Raw genomic sequence first — 17486 nt, 5'->3', positions numbered from 1 at the left:
TATTCTGTTTGCAATATCGTGTTTTTCATGTAGCGTGCAAAACCGTACTGTAGAGTACTGCCATCTAGAGGAAGATCACGAAAATTCGAGTCTGGAGTTTTCACATTATCGCTTGTAGATGGTCCATAATTCAGTTGATTTATAGACTGCTATGGATGTGGATGTGCTACGAGTGTACGAGACTTTACGAAATACGATTACTTGAACGCATACGAAAAGGTTGGTTTACTCATAATATATCATCAATAACATTAATAATCTGCTTAATTAATTTATCGTCGAGGAGAAACGCACAGAGATAATTGTCGATCTTTTTTTCGATTATGCCGAGCTCGATGTCGTTATTCTGATATCTCGCGTCGCCGGATAATTTTCGTGCTTGAAAAAAAAAAACAAAATGGAAGAAACACAAGATATTTATGGATCACACGTTCCATGTTACACGTATATCTGTCGTGATGGCGTTTCGACAAATATGAAAAACGCGTTTTATATATTTCGAATGATGCTTTATTGCATAAAATGCATATTCGGAGTATTTACTAATCATGTCATTTCTCATTCATCTGACGCTATTTTGCTCGAGTAATTACCTGTCAATCGTTTTCTAAATCGTTTTGTAGAATGAGCAGTGAATAATACAAGTAACATTTTTGAAGCCTCAATGGAGAATCACATTCAGGACCATCTGTATTCACGTTTCGATTAATTCGCTTCTTAGATTAAAGTACGAAGGTCGTTGTGGTGGAACACTTTTAAGCAATTGGTGACGTCACTTGTACGTCATTTTCAAAAATAACAAGTGTAACTATGCGATCTCGTGTTCTTTCATTCGATAGCGTTATCCATTCACTTTTAAATTTAATTATATGTAATTAGTGTCATAACAGAAAAAAATTTAATTTATACTGAAAAGCGTGAAAAAAGACATGATGGGGCTCTGATAATCTCCCTTGATGGAAGAAGGTAGGAAAAAAAATTGAGTTAAATTTAAATGATCACACATATACTATTAGCTTAGTGCTACTGAACCTTCTCCCGTCTGTCGCAGAGTTATTTTTATCACACACATGTCACATGTCTCTGACAAATTATAGAATCTTTGTTACACAATGTAGCAAATTCGATACTAACTATCGATATTACTAACGATATCGACTAGATATTTGTAATATTATATATATCTTTTTTTGTGATTTGTTAAGTTAATTAAATTAGTGAAATATTAAATGAGTATTTATGCTTTTTAATAAATATCATACATTAGTCAGATTTTATAGTACATTCTTTTAACTTTGTGTAAATATCATTCTTGGAGATATCTATACCATATATCATCACATGTATGCATACATGTATATGATAAAAATATAGTATATCTTAGTAGTTACAGTTGTTATAGTAGTTATAATAGTACAGTAGTTAATTGTTGCATGACTATGCACAAATTAAGACATCCGCTGTTGTTTATCTTTCAAGGCGGGTGGCAATTATCATATTATGACGTACGAGAAGAAGTACATGCTCGAGTAGAAACTGCAGTTTTTAGCAAGTTATAATATTTTTTCACACATATCACATACACATATACATGCAGGCATGCATGTGCATATACGCACATGTGTATATAAACACAGTTTATATATATTTATTTAAATTTATAAAATAAAATGAATCTGATTCCATATAATAATAAATAAAATTTTCCGTGTAAAAATCTCTGTTATCAAAATCTGAATCTGCCCTACTAAAATGCTTAGAGTAGATTGCTACATTGCTATTATTAATCTTAAATAGTAATATCACAGATAAAATGTTCCGTTGTCATATAGTCACATGCTAAATGAAAGATGAGATTAGATTAGAGACACTCAGTTGAGTGGACAAAGTCACTTATTTACTATTCTATTTTCATCACTTATACATGCTTTCCTACATAGTAACAATATAACAAAAACAGCATGTGTATCAAACGATGTATAATATAATATCTTATACAGTTGAACAGAAATTTGTCGATATAGAAATATTTTTAGTCATGTATGTCATATATTTTATGTCATGTATTTTAAACATATATGTCAGCTTGTAAACAGCTTGCTAAAAGAGATTACTTAATCGCCATATGCAATCGCCACGTATACATTATGTTTCAAAACATAAACGAGTATATGATTTTTTTTATTTATGTAAGGATCACTAAGTTTGCAAGTCACTATCGTGACTTGTATGAACATTTATTAATGTTTGATAACCTTGTATCGCTGTAGACTATATTTTAGAAAGTTTTCATCTCATTTCAATGTTATTTACGCTAACTATATATATCATGAATTCAAAAGTGTTTTACATCATAAAAGATATATCATAAAAGATAAGGTCTTGAGTGTTTTATATAATTATATAATTGTAGTTTCTTTTTTGTATGCTTATAAGATATATGTCAAGATTGGGATGTTTTAAATTATAGTTCTATTTTATAAAAAAAAGACAAAACGTATGTGTTAGTTCTTTCAGTTTTTATACTTTAAGCCCTTCAAGCTGTACTTAATTCGATTCTGTTTTTTATTTATCCATGTAATATATAAAAAAATCATTTTAATCTTTGCATCTATTTTTATGTTTTAGTGATAATAAACTATGAATACATTTATTATATCTAATATATATTTATTAAATTGATTATTAAACTATTTATTTGATTTGACTTAATGATCTTTTTTTATTAACTTTTTAAAGTTAATAAACTTTTAAAGTTTTAAACTTTTTAAAATTTTCTTTTTAAATATAATCCGAAGTTACGTAACAGAGGTTTCTTTTTTAATAATGAATTAATTTTAATTGTGTGGAAAGAAAGGGGAATAAGTTATTTACTTCTTGAAAGACATCAAGTGATAAGATAAGAGGATTAGATAGAAGAAGAACAGGAAAGCATAGAAAAGCTTGACGAGATGAAGTCTGTTTGCAGCACTGCGTTACATCAGTCTGCGTGCATACGTGACGCACAGGAGACGCGAGACGATTTGCATGAGAACTCATTATAAACGAAGCTAAGTGCGCCATAGATGAGCGGGCATGCTGCAGCCCGTCCAGCCGAAAGTAGTCAAGCTGTCCTCGAGCGCCTTCAGGTGCTACCGATCTCCGGAAAACACGCAGTGACGTTGTCTTCATCAGCTGCACCAATGGATAAGCAAAATGCAGCTGTCGCGGTAAGATAATATGTTTAACCAGTTCCACAACTTGCTTTAAACGGAGTTTAAAGCTAAATGACCGATGGTTAAAAGCAATAGTATATGCGCATATACTATTGTATATACGCATATACTATTGCTTTTAATACTATTGCGCATATACTATGTAACTTTTGTAGTTCAAATTTCTCTCAGTCTTCATCAGTTTATCTCCGTAGTCTCTTAGAAATATTTCAGAGATTCTGAAATGTTTTGGATAACTCAAATTGTACATAATACACTGCTGTATGTTAAATATTATTAAAAATAAATGTTATTAAAAAGCACAACAGTGCGAAGAGTTAGCATTCGATTATTATGCCTTGTTATTCACAATAAATTTTACATATTGATACCGTAACTATATTGTAAGTTATCGTAGGTAATCGATAAATGTTTCCATATATTATAGGACAAAGAGGACACACAAATGGATAATATTACGAACGCCCAAAGAGTTTGGACGAGCTTGGTGGCCGGTGCGATAGCAGGCGCGTTAGCAAAAACTACAATAGCACCGTTAGACCGTACGAAAATAAACTTTCAAATCTCAAAACAACCCTACTCGGCCAGAGCGGCGATAGATTTCTTAGTCAAAACTATGCGTACCGAAGGCCTCTTCAGTCTCTGGCGTGGAAACAGCGCTACCATGGTTCGAATTGTGCCATATTCCGCGGTGCAATTCACGGCGCACGAACAGTGGAAGAGAATCCTGGGAGTGGATGGTTCAGAAAGGTACTTGTGTACAATGAGACAAACATACTGCAGTTGTTCAGCGGAAAAAAATATCATACTCTCCTGCACAGAAAAAATTGACGAAAGTTATTTAGCTTGTTTCTTACTATTTTATTATTTTAAATAATGGTTATCTTCAACAAATAATAATTTCTAGATAATAGTCTAAAAATATCACAATCATCACAAATTGTAAAGAAGTTTATTATCATCAAAAAAATAATTTATTCTCTTTACAAGAATACTATAAAACTTATATTACATGTAGATGCTATAACCGAATGTTCTTTTTTTATTTAATATTCTTGTTTTAATTTTCAAAATTTTTAGTTAAAATATTAAATTAAGATTCAAAATATACTTTAAATAAGTTTGATGCTTATAATGGATCTACAGATATATAAACTTATGAAATACTTAAAACATTTACTCTAGTACAGTATGTAATATTCTGTGTACCAAGATCGCCACTCTGCATCCGGATTCACTGCTTTAATTATTGATGTGCTGCAAATGTTTGCAGTAAAAAGCCATGGGTGAGCTTTCTTGCCGGTTCTCTCGCGGGTGTAACTTCGCAGACTATGACTTACCCACTGGATATGATGAGGGCTAGGATGGCGGTGACTCTAAAGGCCGAATATAAGACGTTGCGGCAGGTATTCTGGCGCATCTATAAAGATGAGGGTATCCTGGCATATTATCGCGGCTTCAACGCCACGATTCTCGGTGCCATTCCATATGCTGGTTGCAGCTTCTTCACGTACGACATGTTGAGAAACTTATTGCCTGGTGAGTTGCGTGATTCATCCACGAGTTATACTTGATACTCGGTATTTACACGCAAAGCAAAACAAAGCAGTAAACACGTATAAAATAACGTACACTCGTGGGTGAAAACGGGGGGTCTGTTTCCCCGTTATTGGGACTTGGGTATTTACTCTTTAATAGCCCGACAACGGCGACGTATTTCGAAGCGTGCGTGCTTCATGTTCGATGATGATGGCTGACGTGTCGATGAACAGCGCACACGGTGGCTATTCCGGGATTCTCAACCTCGCTCATTTGTGGTGGCATTGCTGGAGTGGTCGGTCAGACGAGCAGCTATCCACTGGACATCGTGAGGCGAAGAATGCAGACATCGGCGGTCAAAGGACAGCATTATCACACGACTAGATCGACCATCATGAAAATCTACACGTAAGTATCATACAAGTTGCGAATTAGAGAAGTTAGACGTAATGTATGGATTTTTTAATAAATACCCTGAAGTATATATTTTTGCTATTTATATAGCAAACACTGTTACTTATTTGTAAATATAGTAAAGTACAAAATTATTAAGTCTTGTTAAACTATTATTCTAATATTTTATATTTTATAGGGAAGAAGGAATAATGGCATTTTACAAAAGCTTAAGTATGAATTGGGTCAAAGGTCCTATCGCAGTTGGAATCAGCTTTGCCACGCATGATACGATCCGAGATACACTTAGAGAAATTATTGCCGAAGATATAACGTAAAGTTAACAGAATGAAGTATAGCGTTTATAAAACAAGCACCATATGTCATCTTCATCATTTAACGGTTGACAGTCTTTATCGATGAATATGCATGCCAACATTAGTTTCTTAAAAAACTGTTCAACGAAAAAAGAAGCTCTAAAAGCACAAAATATTATTAATAATAAAGCGTTATATTACAGTAGATATATTGTAATAATAATATAAGAAAATAGTATTTTGTTATTTTGAGAGGGCATTTCTGAAAGCAGAAAGTCATTAGTACAAATTGTTAAATATTCTGTACATATTGTTATTTCAAAAGCTATAGGGATCGTTGAAGTTATATAACAAGATATATGTATACGTGCATGTGCGAAAAACAATGGTTTGTTCTTTTTTGAAGAACTTTTGAACTAATGTATACTAGTGCAATAAATTAAAATGAGAGAAAGAGTATATCTGTTTCACTTCAACTTATCGCACTAGTTCAGAAATCCTTCGAAAAAGAACAGGCCTATTGACAGGCGTTCTCAATCCTCACGTTGACAGCCTGTACATTTGCAAGGAGATATTTCTAATTTGCTATGGAAAAAATCGTCTTGCAAATATAAAAATAAATATGGTATGATAAAAACGATCAAGTTGATATATTTTGCGAAAGTCATGTGCTCGAACGTAGTACTTTTAAGGTACTTTTCATTTTGAAAATGACAATATTCTAGAGAATGTTCGAGAAAAAAATGATGACACATATAGGTCATGTATAATATATTATATATTTTCCAAGATAGAAAAGAGAATTGCGTTTAAAATGGCGCTATTATTTGATCATTCGTTTTATTATATTTTATTTAGTTGTTAAATTTATAACGCGATCAATTAACAGCTTTTGTATCATAATTATTAACAACTCAATATAATATCTTGAGCAACTACTAGTTGGTAGCAACAATAAAATTTAAAGCTAAAAACATCATGAAGAAAAAAAATGTAAAATTGTACAAAGAATAAAAAGATTAATAAGGTTCATAATTATAGTTCTTTTATAATTTTTAAAAAAGGTTTAATTGGAATATGAAATTATAATTGATCAAAGGCAAAATTGTAAAGAAAAGATTAATTTAATAATATGATTATATCTGAGTATTTTGTTTAACGAAATACTTTTAATATATTGTACATACTTATAAGTGCTTTACTATTTTTGCTAGGAATCAGAGGTATGAAATTAATGTAATGAAAAGTGTAGAAAGAAATTATATTCCATATTGATAAAAAAAAATAATTTTTTTATTTGTAGCATTTTATGCTTAAACAAATTTGTCCAGAAACTGCTACCTCTTTGATATGTATGTATATATATTGTATATAATACACACATACATATTTTTTTAGTCATTTTCATGATTTTCTAGCAGATATTTCTGGAAATAATGTTAATTACAACGTACGTATTATAAATATGATTATTTGGTTATTTATTTCTTTGAATTTTGTAGCTTGTTTGCAATAATTATATTAATTACTGTGTGGTCATTTAGTAAATATAAAAATTGTATACAGTAGGTATAGTTTCTTTTTACTTTATCCAATTTTGTAATTTCTACAGTTACCTAAATATAATTCTTTCCAAATATTAAATTTTAGTTCTTTTCTTTCAAAATCACACGATTAAGTTGTATTATATATGTGTAATATGTTATATGAAATTTGTAATCTCTTTTGTGTCATTAACTATTGATGACTAGTTTTATTGTATAAGGCTGTGAATTTAATACAACTGAATAAAGGAACCAATTATTTTTATTAAGAATATCTTTAAAAAATTGATACACATACTTCGATATATGATAAAATAAATAAAACTACTTGCATGTGTGAAAGTATCGATATTGAATGTTGAAAGGAAAGTATTTGTGTCACAATTAAGTCAATAAAGACAGAAAATTTCGGTAAAAAGTATTTTATTGAAAATTTACTAGCCTAGTAATCATTTACTATTTATCATGCTTCGCGTATAAATTAATTCAGTCAGAGTATTTATTTACAATTAACGTTATTCACAGAATAAGTTTCTCTTTGAAATAGAGCAGAATTACGTTTTTCATGAATTTTTTTGATGTACGATATCGCGAATTTATAACCATATTCCGTTATGTCTATTCTCTTTAGCTGTGTTATATCCAACGCCCTCAAAGTGAAATATTAGTATATAGTCATGCATTGAGGGGAAAGATCATAAAGACAAAAATAAAAAAAAACCAGCTAAAAAGAGTAGACTTGATATAATTTATTACTGACTCCTTACACAATTTATTATGTAATGGTCAGTACTGTTACTTAGGCTTGGTTTCCTGATCGTTAACATATCTTATATAAATCTCTCTTTCATCATTACCACCAGGTGGAATTTCAGCTTCGTTCAAATATGATACACCTATCGCGAGTACAGAGCCATCGTGGCTAAAACTAAGTGCAGCTACGCCAGCATTATACCGGTGAAATTGGCACAGACGTTTCTTGTTAAAACCATCCCAAATATTAACATAGCCGTCCGAACCACCAGTAGCAAATGTATTGTATGCAGAATGAAAACTAATAGCATTCACTGGATAGATATGCTCCACATTATTATCCTTGATTCTATGACACTTAAACGCATATTTCTTTTTTTGAGCCTCTGGCATTGTATCAAGGTATTCAACAGCAACTCGACCTTCTATGCTACTCAATACATAGCCCTGGAACATGATAAACAAAAAGGGAGTAAAATGTGAAAAAAAATGTGTCTAATAATGTGTGCATAGTGTTTGACCACACTAATGAGAAATATCATTACTTGTATTTTTTTTTCTAAAAGTTGTTTTTGGTTATCAATTACAATAACAGCATATGACATATATACAAAAGTGCAGAGATCAGAATTACAAGATTTTTTAATATATACTGCAGATAAAATTATATTAAAAAGTGATATAACTGAAAATATATAATTAAGAATATAATGTAAAATTTCTTATTAATTAGGCAAATTTTTATTAATATTATCAAATTGAAGGAATTACATGACAATTTTAAAAAATAAAGCACCTGTTCGTTAGGAAAGCCTTTGATGCAGCGTGTTTGATATTTCAGACTACTTTCTCGTCTTTGAAACATGCCTGCCATATTTCTTAAATCCCAAATACAAACTTTTCGTTTTGCAGTTCCTACTACAAACTTGTCTCCACAAACAGAGAGAGCAAGAATCACATCTGGTTGCAAATAACTGCCCACACATGTAGGTGATCGTGGATCCCACAATTTTACTGCAGCATCCCAACCACCAGTCAATATTGCATTCACTGCTGCACAGAACTCAATTTTTCTGATTGCCTTATCATGTGTACCCATTACTGTTTCTGTAAATAAATCCTATTTTTTAGTATATATAATTTATAATTATAATGATACATGTAAAATATCTAAACAGTGAAATCTAAAATAAGAAAAATATAACAGTACCAGTGTTACTATTTATATCAAACATTTTCAGTGTACTTCCTAGACCACCACTATATGCATGAACAGCATCCTATAAAAGATAATTTTACATTATAAGGATATTATTATAGAGAGAATTTTATGTCATTTTTATCTTATTCTGCAGCTTTTACTTACCTGAAATGCGACATCTAATACTGGTAAATCATGATTGTATTTCATTCGCATTGTATTTGCATGAATGTCATACAATCTTACTGTACTGTCCCATGATGATACTAATAGGAACTGTGTGGAGTTTGGTCCAAATTCTACTGCAGAAATCGCATCTGTCGGTGGTGATTTTATTTTAAATTCAGTCCTAGACTCCATTCTATATAAAAAAAGACAAGTACTTGATTATAAATTGCCACAAATAGAATTGTTAGCTTTGACTAGTTCACTGAAATATTTTTTTCTTTTATATATCATATAATATTTAGCTATATTATTAGCTACAGAAATAAAAATAATTTATTAATGAAGACTAATCGCGCATATTAACACAAATACTTATATTTATGCCAATATAAGTCTTTTGCAAACATAACATAACCTATAAACATATTCAACCGGTTTATACTACGTACTCACTCAAAACAAAGTTGTGTTAAAAAGTGAACTTTAAGTTCTTGTACTCCCGTATCAGAAGTATATATTTTTCAGTATAATTGATAGAATATATGTCAGTCTTTATAAATTTACGTATATATTATGTGGATATGTATATACATACAATAATCGTACCACTCACGATCGGGAATCAAACTGCAGATGTATATTAGAACAAATTTTAGTAGCGCTTTATGGGCAACAAAATTCCTCTTATCTTGATTGGTCGAGAATTATAATTCTCAATAGGCGATTTTAATGTGACCTGGACTACGTTCCAAAATCCACTGCCACTACTGAAAATACATAATTTGTGTCACGTATACTATAGACTTTCAGTGCTGGCAGTGAATATCGGAACGCAGTCCTCATTATTGGTCTGTTCTTTTGTTCTGCACCGCTGCGTTGTCTTATACGAGCTTGATATCCATTAGCAACTAAAAAGAACAAACCCAAAGACTGCGCACTGCACTGATCGTACTTTGCCATCTCGTTATATATGACGTCATGATCTTGTTGTAGAACCTACGTGTTTCGGCGGTGTTAGTTAATTTGAGTCACGCCGACGTTTTTTACCAATCAATTACAGCTGTATGTTGAAAATGACGTATCATTTGTTATTCATATTGTCACATGAATTCAAAGAACATATAGCTTCGGATTTACACGTAACTAAACTCTTTCTATTTTCGCAGGTAAGTGAATCCAATTTACACGATATATTCTTTTGTCGGCAAACGAGCTGCTCATTATTGAGGCTGAAATCAAGTTGAAAGTTTGCGGTAATAAGTCTTTTCTAAATTTATGATAAGGAAAATAAGCATATACGTTTATGAGGTGAATATGACGCGAGTAGTCTGGAAACTGCAAAGTTAATTGCCTCTCTGTGACGTTTCGTGTGCATTAAATAGATACATAAATATAAATATAACATATCAATGCATTAATATAAAAGATATGATAATGAAAGAGATTAATAAATAAAATTAGCTAGTAATTTTTTATGATTTATAGGTTTGATGCATTGCTGTCATTGATAATGTTCCATGATACATCACACTGAAGGTTGAATGTAGTCTGTATATGTATGTAAAGATATAAGCTGTACAATGTGGTCCTTTTTTTCAAAAGATCCTGCCAAAGATTTCCCATATGATATTGGGGAACCTATTTTAGGCCTGGAAAATAAAAGTATCTGGACATTACACAGAGCCAAGAGAAAGGTAATTTGAGATATAATAATAATTAAATTATACAAATATCACATATGTGTATATACCATGCAATATTCTGTTTATTTTATTAATCTAACAGCAAATAATCTAACAGCAGAAATATTATATTAAGTTTTTCTACAGGGTACCACAGCAGGAGAAGATGTTTCAGTTTTTGTTTTTGATGTTAAGAATGGAGGAGAGCAACAGTTGGACATAGCCCGTTCGGCAGTGAAAAGACTTAAGACACTGAGGCATCCAAGTATACTTGCATATCTTGATAGTCTTGAGGTATGACCTGTATCGTATTTTTATACTAACATAATTATAACTTAAAATAAAAGCATAACTGTATAAATATAAATGTGTAATCTGCATTTTATTACTTTAGACTGACAAAATGGTTTACTTAGCAACAGAACGTGTAGAGCCATTACATAATCGTTTGACACGGAAATATGATTCTGAGAGTGGTTTTAAGAATGAATTGTATTTCTCCTGGGGTATATTTCAAATTACAGTATGTATAAACAAGTATGCACATCATATATCAGAAATTTCTAAGCAATGCATAATACTGAATACAGGAAAAAATCTATAATATATATTACTTCAATTTGATGGCAGAGAGCACTTAACTTCTTAAATAATGATGGGAATTTACGGCATAATAATGTCAATCTATGGACAGTGTTTGTTAATGAAGAGAGCGGAGAATGGAAACTTGGTGGGGTTGAGTACATGACTGCTGTGGATACGCTTTATAATTTGTTACCTTTTACTTTCCAAGTATATCAACCACCAGATGCTAAAGAAAATGAAAAGCCAGTAACTAAATGGTAAACTTTATATTATATTAATTTTATTAAAACAAATATATTTAGCCACATAATAAAACTCACTGCATATTTACATCTACTTGATAAAGAAGAATATTAAAAACAGTAACTTTTCTATCAATCCTTGCACTTTAATAAATATCCTATAATTAGTTGAGTAAGTTTTTCATACTTATTATTATCCTAAAATACCAGCTTCTATATGTAAACGTTTAGGTTTAATATTAACACTATGAAACTGATGTGAATAAATAAAAAATAGCTCAGTCGACATGTGGGGACTCGGTTGCCTGATTTGGGAAACATATAATGGTGTGCTCAACACCATATTACAGTTAAAAAATACAGACAAAGTAAGTTTGCTATTTACTATTTTATATTACAGCTATTTATTACTTATATTATAAGTAATGATATATCATAGTAATAATAATACAGCTATTTATTACTTATATTATAAGTTTATGATATATCATAGTCTTAAATTATTCCAAGATTCCGAAGCAAATAATGGCAGTCTACCGAGAATTAACTGGCGGTAATCCAGAAGGAAGACCGAATCCTGCGGATGTGATAGCTCGTTGTCGCAGTAACGGCGGCTTCTTCAAGAACGATCTCGTGGATGCTCTGTTGTTCCTAGAGGAGATCCAGATGAAGGAAAGGGGCGAGAAAGGACGATTCTTTGCGCAATTAGCAGCCCAACTGGATTCATTTCCTGACGGTGTTGGTCGATACAAAATCCTACCGCAGTTACTGGCCGCCTTTGAATTCGGGGACGCCGGTAGTGCGGTATTACCGCCGCTATTGCAACTAGGTTGTCAATTACCCGACGCCGAGTACCAGCGCCGTGTGGTGCCGTGTGTTGTGAAGCTCTTTGCGTCAAACGATAGAGCGACGAGATTGCGTTTGCTGCAGCAACTAGATCGTTTTGTCGATCATCTACAATCAGCAACCGTTAATGAGGCCATCTTCCCACAGGTAATAGTTTCATCGATTAGAAACTTGAGAATATATTAAACATTAAAAAACAATAAGAGATTAAAACAATATGATATAAATACTTGTGAGCAAATTTAATTAGATAATAAGAATCGTATAAAATATATTTATAAAAGAGTATTCTAATTGTATTGCGTGTTATATATATATATATATTTCTTATAGGTAGCAAGAGGTTTTCTCGACACGAATGCAGCTATCAGGGGTCAAACGATCAAGTCGGTCGTATATTTAGCGCCAAAGTTAGATTACAATAATCTCAATGTCGAGATCCTAAGATACTTCGCGAAGCTTCAGTCGAAGGATGAACACGGTGGTATTCGTACAAATACCACGGTTTGCCTTGGAAAAATTGCTCAACATCTTCACCCACAAATTAGACAGAAGGTAATGTCGATTGGCACTTGGTACTCCCAGCTGTGTTCAACCGATAACTACTATTCTTCTTCTTCTTCTTCAATGGATATCTGTTCCACTTGGGACACAACCACTTGTTCTTTCATCTTCCTATCCCCCTTTTTTCCAGATTACTTTATTTTTGGATTTCTCTTCCTATTGATCGGGGTAGGTTCTTCATGGAAAAGTTTTTTCTGTGTCTTAAAAAAATGTGACTTTGTACTAATTCAGTTCAATGCCACAATATTCGTAAGAATATGTAGTTATACAAAATATAAAATGTAGGAAGCAGTTTTATTTTGTAACTTTTCATTATCGAGTCTTCTACGCTGTTTGGTTTAGTAATATTTGTTAAGTTACCAAAAATTATCATTTTTTAGGTATTGATTGGCGCTTTTATCCGTGGCACTCGCGACCCGTTTCCACCGGCCAGAACAGCGAGTATATTGGCTCTGGCTGCAACGCAACAGTACTATCTACTGCAGGAAGTAGCTAATCGCATCCTACCGGCTCTGTGCCCACTCACCACAGATGTGGACAAAGGAGTAAGGGACAATGCGTTCCGAACCATTCGTGGTTTTCTGTCTAAACTCGAGAGAGTTTCAGAAGACCCCGGTCTTCGTGAATCAATGGGTAAATGCGCGTTTTTATTTTTATAACATTTGTGCTAACTGACGCAGCTAGCCAATACAACATATTAATATTACGAATATAAAATAAAAGTTTACATTTCTTTAATATTAAATAAAAATTTACGATACATTTTTGCGAAAAAGGTTTAAGAAGAGAAAATGTATTAAAATACTAAAATAAATGTATTAAAATACACTGTATTAAAATTAATTCGAGAATTATGTTATATTTGGAATTTTTGTAGAGGCGGACGTGAATACCGCGACGCCCAGTCTTAGTAATGCTGCGGCTACGTGGGCTGGATGGGCTGTCACCGCAGTCACAGCGAAGTTCTATCGTAGTCAGTCGGATACACCAAAATCATCAAATGCCCAGAACACATCTAGGATCTTATTGAATAAACCTGCTTCTTTAGGTTTGCATTTGTTGCTTTTATTGTTAGATTGCTTGAGACATTTTTTCTTTCTATTTTTTGATTATATAAATTATATAAAAAAGAAAAACGATGCGTCTATTCTTTAATAACGATACTTCCACTCAACTTCAGAACAAGCCAGCAGCTCGCAGAGCAGTGCAAGCACAACTGCCACGACGAGTAGCGCTACGAGCACGACCTCCCTCGATCCCGACTATGAGCACGATACGCAAAATACGCAGAATACGAATTCCGATTGCGATTGGGATTGTTGGGATGCCGATAACTGGGGGGACATGGAACAGCAACCCGCTACTACGCAATCGTCGGTGCCGTTGAATCTAGCCAGTAGTATATCACCGTCCGGCCACTCCCCCAAGGCCAATGAACAGTGGACCAGCCTTGAAGAGGAACCGGTTTGTCACTTGGCATTTTACAAAACTTTTATATGCTAAGTCAAGGTTCTCACTGGTTATCCTATCCAACTCGATACGTGTTAGTGCGTGCGATACACATGTGACGCAAACTTGCTCCTAAGCCTCCACGTAGCAAAATCGCTCAACCGGTTTAGAGCTGATTTCTCCTTAATAAAAATATCAAAGTACTTATAGCTTAGGTCACAAACAATCGAAAATAAAAGATTCTTCGCAAGCTAAAAACATCAGGTAGACATTTTTATTTAAAACTTGATAATTAGATATTTGATATCAAATAATTAATGATAGTGGAGAGAATTTAAGTTTTCTAAATAAATTTTTGTTAATTTTAACTTATATAAAAGTGCTCCAGAAGAAGTTAATTGCAGTACATAATTCGTGGAATAGTCGGTATATATAAATACAAGTACGTTTACATAGATAAAAAGTGAGATAATAAGAAAAGAATGGTTGTGGTTAACAAGTATTTTGATATCGTTGTCAGCAGTATGTATAAACTTTTGTATATTACAGGAGGAAGAAGCAGCCCAAGGTGTTCAAGAAAAAAATGATTCTTCCGAAGTAGGATGGGAAGATTCGGAGTTTCAGCCTTTCGAGGACGTTCAACCTATAGAACAACCAGGTATATTTGATTTGTTTCCAGAATATCATCTTGAAAATGAAAAATCTATCTTACTAAATTTATATCTACTAACCAACAATTTTTTCTTATAATAGGCGTTCCTAGTGGAAATAATAAATTTGAAGAAGCAAAGAGGAAAAGAGAAGAACGCAAATTAGCTAGGCAAAGGCAAATGGAGGCAAAACGAGCAGTAAAATTGCGAACCAATCCAGCCGCTAAGAAGATTTAAATGAAATAATTATACTCCGTATATTATTGAACATTCTATTGTACATTAAGCAAATTAAATACTACGAGTAATATGATGAAAGTATTTTCTGTATTTATAACTTATCCAATGTAAGAAAGAGAGAAAGAGAGATTCATCCAAAACTGTTTTCTACAACATTATTTATTAATATTATATGCATGGAAAAATACATATGTTGAGAAAAATTAATTATTTTATTTAACAATTGTTTGTTTTTACAACCTATACAGTCTATGGTATAAAGTTATTGATAAGATATTTTATGTACATATATAGAATCTTTTATGATCAGGATAAATGGTGTATATATATATATATATATATATATATATATAAATTAAATAATTTGAAATATAAAATACTTGTCAGCACATATGTTAACCACATACCAATATACAAGCAAATGTCTATATTATAGATATCTTACAGATAGAGTATACACTTTTTTAAATTTTTATTAATTAATCAGATATTTTCTCCATAAAAATGTAATTGATTGTTATATCTCTAAAACTGAATACTTAAATGGATAAGAATTTCAATTAATCATTATAGTAGATAAGGCCTCGTTAAAATGGTTGTTCTATTGCTATAAATGAGATTGTTCAGTAACATTGTCACCTGGAAACCGCATATTAAGATGGTTTGCATTGTTAGGTTCTCGTTTAAAACCTATATTTTCATAAAATGACACTAAACGGTCTGTGCAATCCAAAGATAATTTATAACAGTGAAAATAGCGTGATAACTGCACTATGATTGTTACTACTAGTTTGCCTAATGATTTTCCTCTATAATTGTTATTAACCACAACATCTTCTAAACGACCTCTCTGTAAGAAATTTTATAAGTATATAATTTATGTATTTCATATCATTCTACCTGCTTTGTTTTAAGAGTAATACAGAAAATACATAGAAAGGTACATACCACACCACAGTTATGAATAAATTTCTGCTCCACAACTAGTGTTGCACAAGCAATTACTTTTCCAGTGTATATGTCCTCAATAACAACAATATAGTAACCACCTGCAGCCTTCATGTTATAGAATCTATCTGAATGATATAAGAATAATGATTATTATCATTTCTTTTGTAAATAGGGGATCAATTTGATGACTTACTTAAAAATTGTTCCTTGGTAACATTTCCAACATCAGTCAATTGAGACAAAAGAACCAAGAAACCTGATGATACAAAATATTTATAACAAATATTTGCATATAGCATATAGTATAATTTTTGCATATTTTCATGTATGAAAAACAATCATATTTTGTGTAAAAGAAAAAATGATATCTAATGTACCTTTTTCATAATCTGTACTGTTTAGAGGTCTTATAAGTAATCCATCTGTAGGTGGTAATGTCAATCTTTCTAATATAGTAGGATTAAAAAGATTAACTTCATCCTTTTTAAGGAATTTTTCCTGTATAATAATTATTCACTGTAAAATTTCAGTAATATTAAGGGATTTTATTACAACTACTAAAGAGTTCCTTTTCTCAGTTTCTTGTGTCTGTTAATTTAATAATACAGTTAATACTTTTGTAGATATATATTTTAAATATCAGAGAATCAAAAAACTAGAAGACTGGAACTATATGAAATTTCATCTTTGTTAAATTGCGATATGTTAAACGTTAACGTATGGATACTTTACCTGTGCTTTACTCATTTTTGTCTTCCAGCCTGGCTGTCACACTTGCTAAACTCGTCGTTAAATCGCACCTGCGACACCTGAGTAACTCGATGACTGAGAGAATGTGAACTTTTAGAATTGTATTCGATCTACTCAAGTACTCGTCAAACTACGTAAGATGGCGCTGTCTTCGAATTTTTCCTTCCATCGGAAGTGCTCGAAAAATAAAGATGTTACTATAAATTTGTAAAGCAATTATTTTGTGGTATTTTTGTAGAAGAAAACTTGTGGGTGGCGCCATCTTATACAGTTTAAAGAATATTAAAAGTTTACAAAAAGCTTCTAGTTTAATTTTCGTTAAATTTTATAGAAGTCGGTAAATTGTGGTTCATGTCTTGACTAAAATCTGTTTTAGCGATTATAAAAAATTTATATA

General features: G+C 31.8%; 4 protein-coding genes across 9 annotated transcripts; 2 read left to right on the top strand and 2 right to left on the bottom strand.

Moving 5' to 3' along the window:
• Positions 1-129: 129 nt before the first annotated feature.
• On the top strand, positions 130-5672 carry DPCoAC (dephosphocoenzyme A carrier). Of its 2 annotated transcripts, XM_025303539.1 has the most exons (7): positions 130-219; positions 917-966; positions 2969-3209; positions 3643-3965; positions 4489-4754; positions 4988-5162; positions 5347-5672. In XM_025303539.1, the coding sequence occupies exons 3-7, from the start codon at positions 3066-3068 to the stop codon at positions 5483-5485; spliced, it is 1047 nt and encodes a 348-aa protein (XP_025159324.1). In that variant the 5' UTR covers positions 130-219; positions 917-966; positions 2969-3065; the 3' UTR covers positions 5486-5672. The 2 variants fall into 2 exon arrangements, with proteins under 2 accessions (XP_025159324.1, XP_011137879.1); XM_011139577.3 differs by lacking the exon at positions 917-966 and having other exon boundaries at positions 5347-5671.
• Positions 5673-7370: 1698 nt separating this feature from the next.
• On the bottom strand, positions 7371-9854 carry Bub3 (mitotic checkpoint protein Bub3). Of its 3 annotated transcripts, none has more exons than XM_011139581.3 (5): positions 9726-9854; positions 9128-9323; positions 8972-9041; positions 8558-8868; positions 7371-8208 (listed from the first exon to the last, which is right to left on the bottom strand). In XM_011139581.3, the coding sequence occupies exons 2-5, from the start codon at positions 9320-9322 to the stop codon at positions 7804-7806; spliced, it is 981 nt and encodes a 326-aa protein (XP_011137883.1). In that variant the 5' UTR covers position 9323; positions 9726-9854; the 3' UTR covers positions 7371-7803. The 3 variants fall into 3 exon arrangements, with proteins under 3 accessions (XP_011137883.1, XP_011137882.1, XP_011137881.1); XM_011139580.3 differs by having other exon boundaries at positions 7372-8208; positions 9580-9853; XM_011139579.3 differs by having other exon boundaries at positions 7372-8208; positions 9584-9851.
• Positions 9855-10096: 242 nt separating this feature from the next.
• yata (N-terminal kinase-like protein yata) lies at positions 10097-15469 on the top strand. Of its 3 annotated transcripts, none has more exons than XM_011139582.3 (13): positions 10097-10296; positions 10616-10824; positions 10960-11106; positions 11207-11335; positions 11443-11654; positions 11917-12007; positions 12150-12632; positions 12819-13040; positions 13430-13682; positions 13927-14097; positions 14230-14513; positions 15048-15156; positions 15252-15469. In XM_011139582.3, exons 2-13 carry the CDS (start codon positions 10711-10713, stop codon positions 15383-15385), a joined length of 2349 nt encoding a protein of 782 aa, XP_011137884.1. In that variant the 5' UTR covers positions 10097-10296; positions 10616-10710; the 3' UTR covers positions 15386-15469. The 3 variants fall into 3 exon arrangements, with proteins under 3 accessions (XP_011137884.1, XP_025159320.1, XP_025159321.1); XM_025303535.1 differs by lacking the exon at positions 10097-10296 and adding an exon at positions 10311-10383; XM_025303536.1 differs by lacking the exons at positions 10097-10296; positions 10616-10824; positions 10960-11106 and having other exon boundaries at positions 11236-11349.
• Positions 15470-15776: 307 nt separating this feature from the next.
• Gnpnat (glucosamine 6-phosphate N-acetyltransferase) lies at positions 15777-17219 on the bottom strand. The gene is made up of 5 exons (XM_011139585.3): positions 17072-17219; positions 16717-16837; positions 16533-16595; positions 16337-16464; positions 15777-16238 (listed from the first exon to the last, which is right to left on the bottom strand). Exons 1-5 carry the CDS (start codon positions 17084-17086, stop codon positions 15996-15998), a joined length of 570 nt encoding a protein of 189 aa, XP_011137887.1. The 5' UTR covers positions 17087-17219; the 3' UTR covers positions 15777-15995.
• Positions 17220-17486: the final 267 nt, after the last annotated feature.

This window comes from Harpegnathos saltator, unplaced genomic scaffold (assembly GCF_003227715.2).
Source record: "Harpegnathos saltator strain DR-91 unplaced genomic scaffold, Hsal_v8.6 scaffold555, whole genome shotgun sequence".
Taxonomy (NCBI): Eukaryota; Metazoa; Arthropoda; class Insecta; order Hymenoptera; family Formicidae; genus Harpegnathos; species Harpegnathos saltator.
The sequence above is the reverse complement of the archived record's forward strand: the minus strand, read 5'-3'. Positions and strand labels throughout refer to the sequence as shown.

Bases quoted from the DNA above. Each gene is read 5' to 3' on its own strand.
- Gnpnat (XM_011139585.3), bottom strand. The intron at 16,596-16,716 runs GTACATTAGATA...TTGTATCATCAG, and splicing joins CAGTACAGATTATGAAAAAG to GTTTCTTGGTTCTTTTGTCT. The intron at 16,465-16,532 runs GTAAGTCATCAA...TATATCATTCAG, and splicing joins TACCAAGGAACAATTTTTAA to ATAGATTCTATAACATGAAG.
- Bub3 (XM_011139581.3), bottom strand. From the start codon at position 9,322: ATGGAGTCTAGGACTGAATTTAAAATAAAATCACCACCGACAGATGCG. The intron at 9,042-9,127 runs GTAAGTAAAAGC...TATCTTTTATAG, and splicing joins TATTAGATGTCGCATTTCAG to GATGCTGTTCATGCATATAG. The intron at 8,209-8,557 runs GTGCTTTATTTT...ATCATGTTCCAG, and splicing joins AAGGCTTTCCTAACGAACAG to GGCTATGTATTGAGTAGCAT.
- yata (XM_011139582.3), top strand. From the start codon at position 10,711: ATGTGGTCCTTTTTTTCAAAAGATCCTGCCAAAGATTTCCCATATGAT. The intron at 13,683-13,926 runs GTAAATGCGCGT...GAATTTTTGTAG, and splicing joins CGGTCTTCGTGAATCAATGG to AGGCGGACGTGAATACCGCG. The intron at 14,098-14,229 runs GTTTGCATTTGT...ACTCAACTTCAG, and splicing joins GAATAAACCTGCTTCTTTAG to AACAAGCCAGCAGCTCGCAG.
- DPCoAC (XM_025303539.1), top strand. From the start codon at position 3,066: ATGAGCGGGCATGCTGCAGCCCGTCCAGCCGAAAGTAGTCAAGCTGTC. The intron at 4,755-4,987 runs GTGAGTTGCGTG...GTCGATGAACAG, and splicing joins GTTGAGAAACTTATTGCCTG to CGCACACGGTGGCTATTCCG. The intron at 5,163-5,346 runs GTAAGTATCATA...TATATTTTATAG, and splicing joins ACCATCATGAAAATCTACAC to GGAAGAAGGAATAATGGCAT.